Source organism: Limulus polyphemus, unplaced genomic scaffold, assembly GCF_000517525.1.
Source record: "Limulus polyphemus unplaced genomic scaffold, Limulus_polyphemus-2.1.2 Scaffold3548, whole genome shotgun sequence".
NCBI lineage: Eukaryota > Metazoa > Arthropoda > Merostomata > Xiphosura > Limulidae > Limulus > Limulus polyphemus.
In genome coordinates, this window is record NW_013669158.1 from 2692 (window position 1) to 14922 (window position 12231).

The window sequence follows — 12231 nt, forward strand, 5'->3', positions numbered from 1 at the left end:
GGGTTGTAAGTCCGTAAACTTACCTCTGACTCACTGGGGTCTATCATCAAGTGACTTCAATGAGAACTTCATTGAAAAATTTACTTACCAACACAAGATCCCTTTAAAGGTTTAAGTTTCACTAGTCAGATTTATCTGTCACTTTAAAGGTTTAAGTTTCACTAGTCAGATTTATCTGTCACTTTAATGACAGATAAATCTGACTATTGAAACTTAAAACCTTCAAAACTTCTTTTAATTCTCTTGTTAATAGTAATAGACATTTTGGAATGACTTTTTTAGGCATTAGATTTTATAGTATATAAAAACAAGCTTCACAAACTAACTGATAAGTGTTCTATTTCTAGGTAGATTCTAAAGAGTTTACATCCTCTCTGTGTTCTTACCAGCAGAAGCTATATAAAAGCCACTTGGAGAATATTTGGCCACAGTGGTTTGAGTAGAATGTTCTGTGTACACATCAGCAAAAGATGGGTTCTGAAAATAATAACAATTTCATATATATATATATATATATATATACGCACACACACACACACATATTTATATATTCATACTACAATAAGTAAATTAACTATGTCAAACCTGGTGTTTCCAAAGTATAATTTATGGTAATGTAACTTTTAGATTGGGTCCTATTACACTGCAGAAAACAAATTAGCTTTATAAAAAAGAATAAGTGTAATAATAATAAGAAGAAGAAATATTCATAGATATTCAAATGTGAGATTAAACATTTTGGGGATTTAGTTTAGTTTAAATCTAATATTTTCCAAAGGATAATGACAAATAAATCAATTTGTAGGAAGACTAGTACACAGTTATTGGACGACATAGTAAACTCCAATACTCTACCAATATATATATTAAAGAAACACCGTAGATTCGTAAGACATGACAATATTATTAACATAAAATTACACCATGAAAATCATTTTTTTATATATACAATAACATGTAACAAATGAGACATAAGAAAGTGTTACGAAGCAGAGGGAAAACTGTTTATAATAAGTTCTAAACAGAGTTAAATGTAAATATTACTTTCACATTCCAATTAATTTTACGAAGGTTTTTCTCAATAAAACTATAAATGATGAAAGGAAAACAATTCCTGAAATATGATTCACCAATAAGCCAACAAAAAGTTTTATAAAATTAAAAACAAAATTGAGTAAATAAATAAGAAGGAAAATAAAACACAACCTATTATTCTGGAAAACATAATTGGTTTTATTTAAGCCAACGTTTCACCATCACAGCTTCATCGGGGCAAACAAGACACTTGCTAACTGATTTAGGCTTATACAAAACATTTCAAAAAAATACAAGTATGCACAATAAACAGAGACGTTATACTACCAAGATATCAGGAGTTAAAACTTTAACTATGGTCAGATGTGTCAATAAAACATACAACTAATGTAAAATTAATATTTCAAATTAATACTGTAATAAACTTATAAAAATAAAATACTGGATCCTAGATTATTAGTTTCTGATACTTTTTTTCTGAAAAAATATCAACAACCTGATAACTAGAAAGTTATTTCTCCTTTCTTATGTTTGCTATGATGTTTATTTGATAAATCGATTTTGGATTAGTTTTATGTCTGTTTTTTATTTTACATTTTCCTTTATCATTTACTGGAAAGTCTATAAAGATTTTCTTTTAACTTTGAATTACATGGTAATGTAACTTATTGTTTTTTACAACGGTACATTTGCAATTTCTAGAAAGGTTGGTAGAAGAACAAACCTTATCCTTACATCAGATTAGTGATAAACAGAACGTGTGGAAAAATGACAATAATATTTGCTGTTCTAAGACTTTCATAAGCATTTTTCCCCATAATTCTACCGGTATTTACAAATACGTTACATCAAAAATCACAATACGTAGTACCTCAATATCCCTGATGATGATGCTGTTTCCATTAGCATAGAGGATGTTTTTTCCCTTAGGGTCGCCACCCAAAACCATGGGCATACCCCTTTGGGTACGGGGTAAAGTTGCAAAGATGTTTCCTAAAAATAGATGATCGTGTTCAAAATATATATGATGTTTTACCATAACTAGAGTCTACACACTGCAAATATAAGTACACCTATGAATGATATCTCAAAACTAAGAAATGAAAGTAAAAGCAAAAAACTAGATGTCAGTCAATACTGTTTATTTCCTTCAATTAAAAAATATTTCTTTTCACTGAAACAAAATATTAATTTCTATGCTAAAAACAGAAAATCAATATGATGACAACTTAGATATCAACATCTGGTATTTCAATTCACACAAAATGAATTAGATCTAACTATGCCAGAAATGGCTCTCTACTTCAATATTATATATACAATAGGCTGAGTGTAAATGAAAATAAAAGGAAGTCTTGTTTAGTTCTGGTTTCAACTGTCCAATCAGTAAAGACTGTTTTATCTAAACTGATTTCATTCTCTGTTGAACTAAGAATGCTGAAGTCTGTATCATTAGCTGTCCCATTACACATGTTGCAATGTAGGTAAATTCTGAATTGATATAGTTCGTTTGGTTTAAAATGTTCTTTAAATTCTGCCACTAGGTGACATACTTTGGAACAAAAAGAAACCATTATCAGTATCGTGTTACCATAAACTAACTTTTTTCATGTGTATATTTCAACTACAGTAGCTTTATTCACCCTGTTGTCAAAAATAACTTAATGTTTGTGCTGCTTCACAGGCCTTTAAAATACAAGCACTGAACTAGTGTTCAGTTTAGAACTTCATAACATCAATAGCTTCCTTAAAAAGAAACATTTCCCTGAAAAACCTGTTAACAAGATCATGAACAAGTACTTGTTAACGGTGAACAACTCCTTAGCACAGTCGTTTGATGTCCAGGATCCAGAAGATTGGAAGCTGGCTAACGTTATTCCTCTTTTCAAAGGAAGTGGTACAAATTGTCCAGGAAATTATAAGCCTATTAGTTTTACATCAGTGGTGGGAAAAGTTCTTGAAAGTCTGATAAAAGATGCTTTACAACTTCATTTAATAACAGAGTTTCAAATTTTGTTGGATACTCCATAAGGTCTTGCTAGGGGGAAATCTTACCTAACTAATCTTCTGACAACAATCTTTGAAGAAGTTACTGCTTATGTTGATTTGGTGTATCTGTATTTTCAGAAATAATCTGACATGATGCTATACAAAAAGGATTGTTAAAAAAAAACTCTGTAGGTGTGGGAGATAAGTAGGCTCATTGGATCAAAAGTGGCTGGAGTTAGAAAGCAGAGGTAAGAACTGGAGTACAGTCAGACTGGGTTAATGTCACAAATGTAGTACCTCAGAGCTCAGTGACAAAAAAAAAAGCCTTTGCCCTTTTTAACTTAAACCAATGACATGGATGGAGAAATGGTCAAGAAACTGCTTAAATTTGCTGATGATATTAATATCTTAGGTGTTGCTGGCTGTAATGAGGATGCTGCTGCTTTACAAAAGGATTTAGATTATTTGGTGAGTTGGGTAAATAAATGGCAAACAGCTTTTAATTATATTAAATGCAAGGTAATGCATGCGAGTTAACATAATATTTATTAATTATAAGTATAATTTGAAGAAACATATTCTGAGGTTTTGGTTGATAAGTCTCTTAAATCAACCAAGCAGTGTGTTGTTGCTAATGAGAGGGGTAAATAAAATTTTAGATTATATTTACAGAAATATTGAATATAATTCTAATGAAGTTATAATCTTATTGTAAAAGGTCACTTGTTAGGCCACATTTGGAGTATTGTGTTCAGTCTTGGGCTCCTTACCTTAAATAAAAAGACACTGAATTGTTAGAAATAGTTCAAAGTAGGTCTACTAGGATTATACCTTGGAGAGAAAGATTGCAATACAAGGACAGATTCAAATATCTGAAAAAAAAGAAGAAAAAAAATGGGGAGACTTGAATAAGGTGATTAAGATTGTTTAGGGAACTAATAGTGTTAATGCATCATCTTTTTACTTACTTAATGCTGAGAATGGGAGGACAAGGAGGCACAAATAAAAAATTTGCAGAGTAGGAGTCATCTTCAGCTAAAACAGTTTTATTTTTTCAACAGGGTGGTTGCTCTTTGGAATAGGTTGCCTTCAAATGTGATGAATGCAGTAAATTTAAGGATGTTTATTAAAAAGCTTTACAAATATTTAAATGATAAGGGCTGGCTTTGAAAGTTGTTTTTTAAGGTTATTTTACTGAATGTGACAGCCTAAACAGACATATAAATCCTTTGTTGGCCTTAAATGTTATCTGAAACTGGTACTCTACCTACACAGTTACTAAGATTCAAATCATTCAAATGCCAAGAAGACAACTCCAATCGTGATCATCCAAATATGAATTCCAATTTTCGATAAACAGTTCCAATAAAAAGCAATAAAGGTGGTCCTAGTAATTAGAAATGTGATAACAGACTAAACTGTTGAATCCATTGTGACAGGTGAAGCTGATAACATCTGACTTCTCTGCATGGAGGGACAGAGGATAAATGATGAGATAAAGACACTGACTGAACTAAAGCAGTTGGTACACGACTGAAGTAATGAATGGCTTCTGGATTAAAGTAATTTCAAAAGTTAATATAAATTTAAAAAATGAAGATGCTGGATAGTAAGAGATACAAGTTTAGATCCCAGTCAGATGAGCTTGATTTTCAAGGATTTGGCAGCAGGGGTAAAAAAGTAATAAAAGAATTTACAGATGAAAAGTTTTAAACTTTTGACATTATGCCCCCTATCCATATCATTAATATTAAGATGAAAAAGCAAAAGGTGCAAGCATTGAAGCACTCCAACAATGGTCCAGTTTGACTAGATGCCATTATTAACAATTTGCATTATCTTAACTTAAAACACTTTACGATCCAATTAACTAGTCTTTCCCCAACTCCAAATGGCATTATATTCTTAGTGTATCTTCTGTGTGTGGCACCTTATCAAAAACTTTTAATTCCAAATTTTTATATTTTATAGAGATTGCAACCAACAGCTGTGCAGCATGCATAAATTATCAAAGAAGCAAGAATTAATCAATCATAATCACACGAAGGTGTATAATTTATACTACAGATATGCAATGGTTATTTGTTATTTATAAAATGACAGGCAAACAATAGTTTAATGAGCACTATACCACTAGCTGATAATATCAAGTTTGGCTTAAATATAATTATATTGTTGTTAGCTATATTCAATGCTTTAATCTAAAAGTTAGCTCGGAGGCGCCTCACGCTAGAATCAAGTAAATGCTATAATACCTAGAATATTCTAAAGGACATCACAAAAACCTAATAAATTCAGGGATTATCGAGAGATGAGAGTATATTAAAAACACAAGAATCGGTGAAGCATTCAGTCAGTTTTTGTTTTCCGCTACCAGTGAATCAGTGTTAAGTGAAGCGTTAGTTATCATGTATATTCAGTTACTTGATCTATCAACTGTAAAACAGTGGCAACAAATTTATTTTTACATTATTTATACAATTAGAAAAGTATTTCCAATCGAAATGTAAGTTGTAAACATAGACTTACAAAGTACAACTCTGTACAAATTAAGGCAGCTTGATGAAACATTACGGAAGAAATAAACTAATTTATTATCTTTACATGGACTGGACTTAGCCTTATTTTCACCTAATAATTTAAAGAACTAGCCCAGTAAAAGAAAAATGTTACAATAATAACATGTAAATTCTGGTTTATCACACAAAAACCAGTATATAAATTACAACATGATAACTGGCCAGTATTTATTTAACTTTTTGTTTTGTTTTTATCATCTATACACAACAATCATACATAGCATTTGAACTGAAGTCTTATTTGTTTCATTTCTAAACCCAAGAGTAACTAGTTTATAATTAACTGTAATGAGTCAAGCCCAGTAAGCATGGCTTGCATGTAATTATTAAAACATAAACTCATAATTCGTCAAATGTTAATTTCTACCACAAAACATATTTTATATTTTTTGTTAAAATGTATTTTGTCATATATGTAAAATATGCAATACTTATAGTATGCAAATTACAACATTTTATTTTCAATCATCCAACATCAAATCTCCATATATAACAGGCTAAGAATTCCTTTCATTTTGAAATTTAAATGCAATTGTAACTTCAATTTGATGTTTAACCGTCTTTGAAATTAACTGTTGGTGTTAATCTAAGATTGAAATAACAATGTACAGTACAGTGAGTTATAATGTTATAAATAAGTTAGACTTAGACTTTTTTTAGAGTTAGAGAGCAAATGGGTACTAATAGTAATAGGATATCAGTAGCAATACTACTTTTATTGGTAATTACATTAGTGATAGTTAATATAAGTATGACTAAAACTAAAAAACAATTAAAACTATATTTACTTATTGTCTACAGAAATATATGTATATTTGTAATTTATATAACTCACGGTTTTTAAATGACATATTCTAATTCTAACGCACACCTAGCGGTCGAAAGTGAAAGGACACCGGTGTTAGACGGAAAATGTTTTATAAATAGTGCTGCTACCTACTTAGCCGAAATTTAACCCTGTTTTTCTTTATATTTTATTTATACACGATTATAACCAGAAGAAAACTTTAGCAGAATTGTAAAATTCTGGTTAAGTGTATTCAGATAAAATTTATTTTTAATTCTTTATTTGCATATAAGTTATCGTTTGCAATATAGTTGATAAACAGTAAGAAAACACCACGTCAAACTCTTCAAGAAAAAAACAAAAACAAAAATAAACAAACTATATATATATTATCTCATGGTGAAGTTATATTATAGCCGACATCCCCCACTGTATGATGCTATTTTATGACTGTCGCATAAGCTGTGAAATTCCACTAAATTCTTCGTTTTGGGATTTTGGAAGTATTCCAAAATGCACTGTTGAAATTTTACCGACAATCTGCTATTCTTTTGTGACACAGCTAACTCTGTGCCACTATTGAATGTATGGTTCTTTCTCTTGGTTGATTAGTTAAAAAAACATAGCTTCATTTTTTTCTAAATTCAGCATATAATTTTTCTCTTTTGTTTGTTTAGTAATGACAAATGATTGCACTTTTCTGACTCGATACTAGATCATCGAGTAGCTATCTCTTGCATTACCAGCTCTATGAAAAGATGTGTGCGCGTATTTGCTTAAAACGACTTTTAAAAGTCTAAAAAGGTTTGTAGCGTAGATAAAATGTTTAGAAAAAAAATCTTGATTATATACTACTCTTGGCTGAGACTCGTCTAGTACTAATATATTATACTTGGGTAATACCTAGGCCTAATTTTGCATTGAGCTTAAACAAGATTTATGATTCTGGACTAGAACTTGAGTAAAATTTTAGCGTGCTGTACTGTATTACACATAATAAAATAGGCAAACTAAACTAAGGACTGATTTTTAAAGTCACTTGACAACCACAGCCTATATAAAGTTGCGATGGAAAATATTGTATCAGAACTGCCTTTTGACATTTTTTTTGACATTTCGTAGGTAGTGTGATGCCAAACCAAACCAAATTTGTGTGATGCCACCGAAAATCAATCGCTTTAAGGAAGTGGTACATGTTACAGCCATTTCCGAAGAAAAATATCCATACGCTCAAATCATAAAAATGTGTTTAGATGGGAATTAGAATTTCCAAGAGTGCAGCGTTTTGTAACAGGTGAAAATCCACGAACACAAAGGTCAGTAGCAAAAGCTGTCCACGTGTTCGAAACAACAGTATGCAACATAATTGAGAAGGCTCTCAGTCTAGGAAAACGGCACAAGTCACGTGTACACCAACTGCTTCCACGAAATATCAGTTTAACTGTTGCATATCTCAAGCAATTGGAGAAAAAAAACGGGTATTCATGCTATTCCATACGAAGACATACACCACTCCAGTCGCTAGATACAATATCTATATATTTATTTGGTATTAGACTGTTGAAACAGACGCCAGGAAACCGTCTCCCTTGTACATTGGGTGGATTGTGGATTGTAAGATGGGTATATTTTAAACATAATAACCTTACTACAGAGCCTTCTGTAATGGAAACTACGCTGTAAGGCTATTGTCAAGATGCACCGTCGTCAAATAGAGCATGACCAAATGTAACGACATGAATTGTAATGACGTATCCAAACTATGTATAGGATAAAACGGCGTGTGACATCTGCTTACCACAATTCATATAACAACAGTCATAAAATCAACGGTTCGAATATAGTTTCTAATGTATAATGACATGAACTCAACTTCAGAAACAACCTATAAAAATAAAATCAGAGTTATCTCAGCCACTTTACCTTTTGATGTAGATCAAAACAAATACTTGGGGTTGACCAGTCAAGCTACATGGTCTCAGATTTACTGCATTATAAAAATGCACAATTATAAGCACAAAAACACAGAATGGGCTATCTGTGCTCTGCCCACCACGTGTATCGAAACCTGGTTTCTAGCGTTATACGTCCGCAGACATACCGCTGTGCCACTGGGAGACCATTTAAGGGAAACAACTTTTCATGTCCTAAGGTAACCTCTCATTAATCATGAATTTACATAGCTTCTATCCAGGGGACGGGTATTCCAGCTAGTATTATACATAAAAACCAATATTTCTTTTCAAACTGTACGTTATCATCAGCTAGCCCTTCATCTCTATTTATCAAAGAATTATTTTATTTAATTACAGAACAAAATTTCTATTGCTTCTCTAATATTCAATTCGCTTTAAGTACTAGGTTCATTTAAGGTTGTTTTATGCCGTTTTATCAAATGACCTGTTTCGACAGCGTGTTCAGCAAGTAGAAAAATTAACATTTATTTATTATGTATTTAACCCTTAACCTTTATGTTCATTAAAAAGATATTTCAAATTAAGTTTAGTTTGACACATATATTTTTTATTGCATTCATACCTAATTTCATATAAACCTTTTTTATCTAAAATATCTTTATTTATCTTTAATACTAGGAAGAATTGTTTAAATTTTGTTAATTGGTAATCTTTAATTAAAAAATGTACATCAAAAGTACATCCAACGACGTTTAAAGATCTAACGTTTTAACAAATTTTAGGAGAGTGGCATTGATTTTTTCTGTGGATTTCAAAGGATGCATAGAACTTAAAGATAGATAATATTTCTAGAACAGAAACCAAATATAGAAATTCAATTAATAAATTTTTTACGCTATTAAAAATATGTAAAAAAACAACAACAAACAACTTAGCATCTATATCTACACATATATGTGTTCAGGAGATTTCTAAAAACTTGAAAGAGTCAGAAAGATTGCTGATATCCAATTGACTGGGTGAATAAAAAAGAATTAATTAGCCCTAAGTTATTTCATGTACAGTTAAGTGTATTTTATAGCAACTTTTAAACATCTTGTTTTTCACTAGTTCGTCGACGTATAAACTGTATATTCTGTCGAGCTTTTTTAACTTCCTGCCACAAAACTGCGTTCATAATTTTGCTGAGAAAGTATGCCAAAAGGAAAAAAAATAAAAATCTCAGCGTTGGTATGCAGTACACACCAAGCTGCCTCCAGATCTATGGGTCGCTGTTCTCATTCTTTTGGAAAGCCAGTATATAAACACGACAGCCAAATTTGGCTGTTACGTATGCGTATATAAATAACTATTAAATGTCAAAACCAAAGTAAAAAACATATCTGATTACTTTGTAACAATAAAATACTTGGAAAAAGTAAGTTTAAAAACGTTGTGGAGACAAAACATAACACACTATAATTAAGAGATTGATCGAATGACTCTGAGATATAATAATAACGAGTATTCTGTGAAAAATGACAGTTTGGTGTTAGTATTACACCTCCTATGCCTGATTCACTTTTGTATATAAAACAGTAAAATACAAGATTTGTTTTTGAATTCGATGACGAGGAACCCACTTTGATGATGACAAAACCTTGTCGAAACGTTGTACATTTGCTGTTATGTTAAACTTATATTAAAGTTTTTCTTCATCACCCATTTAAGCCGTCTACAACCATTATAAGATTTGTTTGCAATATGTGAGGGTTGACCCTGCAGTAGAGTTCTAGATTTCAGAACTGACGAGCTAGGTTCGAATCCATGCAATACCATAAAGCACTAACCGTACTCTAAGTTATGGATGCGTTATTTAAGAGTGACAGTCAATCCCTTATAATGGATGGTGGGTGGCAGAGTGCGTTATATAAGAGTGACAGTCAATCCCTTAATATGGATGGTGGGTAACAGGGTGCGTTATATAAAAGTGATAGTCAATCCCTTATAATGGATGGTGGGTAGCAGGGTGCGTTGTAAATGTAGCAGTCAATTCCCTAAGATAGATTGTTTGTTTGTAATTATGCACAAAGCTACACAAAGGGCTATCTGTTCTCTGCCCACCTGGTTTCTAGCGTTATAAGTCCGCAGACATACCGCTGTGCCACTGGGGGGCTCTAAGATAGATGATGGGTAGCAGAGTGCGTTATACAAGTAACAGTCAATCCCTTAACACGGATGGTGGGTAGCATGGTGCGTTATAATAGTAACAGTCAATCCCTTAACATGGATGGTGGGTGATAGAGTGCGTTATAAGAGTGACAGTCAATCCTTTAGCATAGATGGTGAGTGATAAAGTAGCTGCCTTTCCTCTACAGGATGAGTAGTGAAGGAAAGAGAGAAAAACTAGGAAAAAAAATGGAAGCACCATGTCAGTGTTTTTTTGTTTGTTTGTTTGTTTGTTCCAAATTGTAGGAGAATAACAAACGCTTTCACACCACTCCTGTTAAATTGCTTTTCAGCCCTAGAGTTACACAGGTTTATTCAGAAATTCACTGCTGCTGACAGGCGTGTGTGCATCTTCGCCATTAACAACAGCTAACACATCAAGAGTGTTACTTTCTAACAATGATCAATAAGCTTAAGGAGCGTTTGTGACACTACGAGAACAATAGTCATGGTTGATTAATCAAGATGAAAAGATCAAGCTCCACAGATATCCTTATCTTTATTTATTTGATCTAATGTATAAAGCAGCGTAGTTTTTTTTTAGCAAAGCGACATTGGATTATCTGTTGTATCCACCGCAGGAAATCGAACCCCGGATTTTAGCGTTGTAAGTCCTTAGAATTACTGTTGTCCCATCAGGGAACAAGCACGTAGACATGGGATGGAATGGTATAATCACACCCCTTATATTGTGCCCGGCCTGGCAAGGCTTAGTGGTAAGGGGACTCGACTCGCAACCTGCGGGTCACAGGTTCGAATCCCTTTAATGAAAATGTTCGCCCTTACAGCCATGGAGACGTTATAATGTGAATGTCAATCCCACTATTTGTTGTTAAAAGAGTAGCCAATAATTGGCGGTGGGTGGTGTTGACTAACTGCCTAGTCTATCATTAGGATCAGCTAGCGTAGATAGCCCCTCGAGCAGCTTTGCGGGAAATTCAAAAAATAAACAAAATTGCACCCATATATGAACTTCAGCTGACAATATAATCAAAATCTACAAAACATACATACGTCCAGTAGTTGAATATGTATGTCCGGCATGGATAAACATAGCACAAAACACACCAATAAACGACAAACAATGCAAAATTCATTACTCACTACAGCGTACGAAGTACCGAGATCCTTTTCATCCAAATTTATGCACAATTATGCAAATAAACAAACTATATCCGATAGACTCCTACATAATTAGCTAAATTATTTCGCGAAAAATCGGCACAAAAATGACCTACTGTGTGAATTATATTGCTACTACATACATGATGAAAATAGCCCTAAGTACCCCCCGCCAATTAATGTGTATATTAAAAATAAGAATATAATAAGGCCACCTTACGCTAGACTAAGAAACTCACATTAGTATTAAGCTGATACGACAGCATTGATTGGACATTTTTGTAAATGCCCTCGAAAAGTGTTAAAACCAAAATAATATTGTTACGTCTCCATTCGTTAGTTGATTTTCCGTAACTTCGTTCCGACGAAACTTTAGCGACACAAGTCCTTTCTTAATAAAACTGGTTTATTCTTTCCGAATACAACTTTACGATACACTTAATTTCAACAGTCGCGCTATAACAAACGCTATAACAACGAACGTCTCACGTGCTCAACTTGAACAATACTCTCTGACTGCAGTTCAATTACTTATTACCTACACGTCACATTGTGTCCATCTTATATATACCAGACAACCCCCAATCTAGTACTC

General features: G+C 32.6%; 1 protein-coding gene and 1 pseudogene across 1 annotated transcript; one reads left to right on the forward strand and one right to left on the reverse strand.

The window, feature by feature from the left end:
• Nucleotides 1-386: 386 nt before the first annotated feature.
• On the reverse strand, nucleotides 387-6508 carry LOC106469563 (actin-interacting protein 1-like; the record flags this gene model as incomplete). Its single annotated transcript, XM_013930064.1, has 3 exons — nucleotides 6439-6508; nucleotides 1907-2028; nucleotides 387-477 (listed from the first exon to the last, which is right to left on the reverse strand). Coding segments are annotated over exons 1-3 (229 nt in total), but the record flags the coding sequence as incomplete, so codon positions are not given.
• LOC106469565 overlaps nucleotides 2472-12231 on the forward strand; it is a 40409-nt pseudogene continuing 30649 nt past the window's right edge.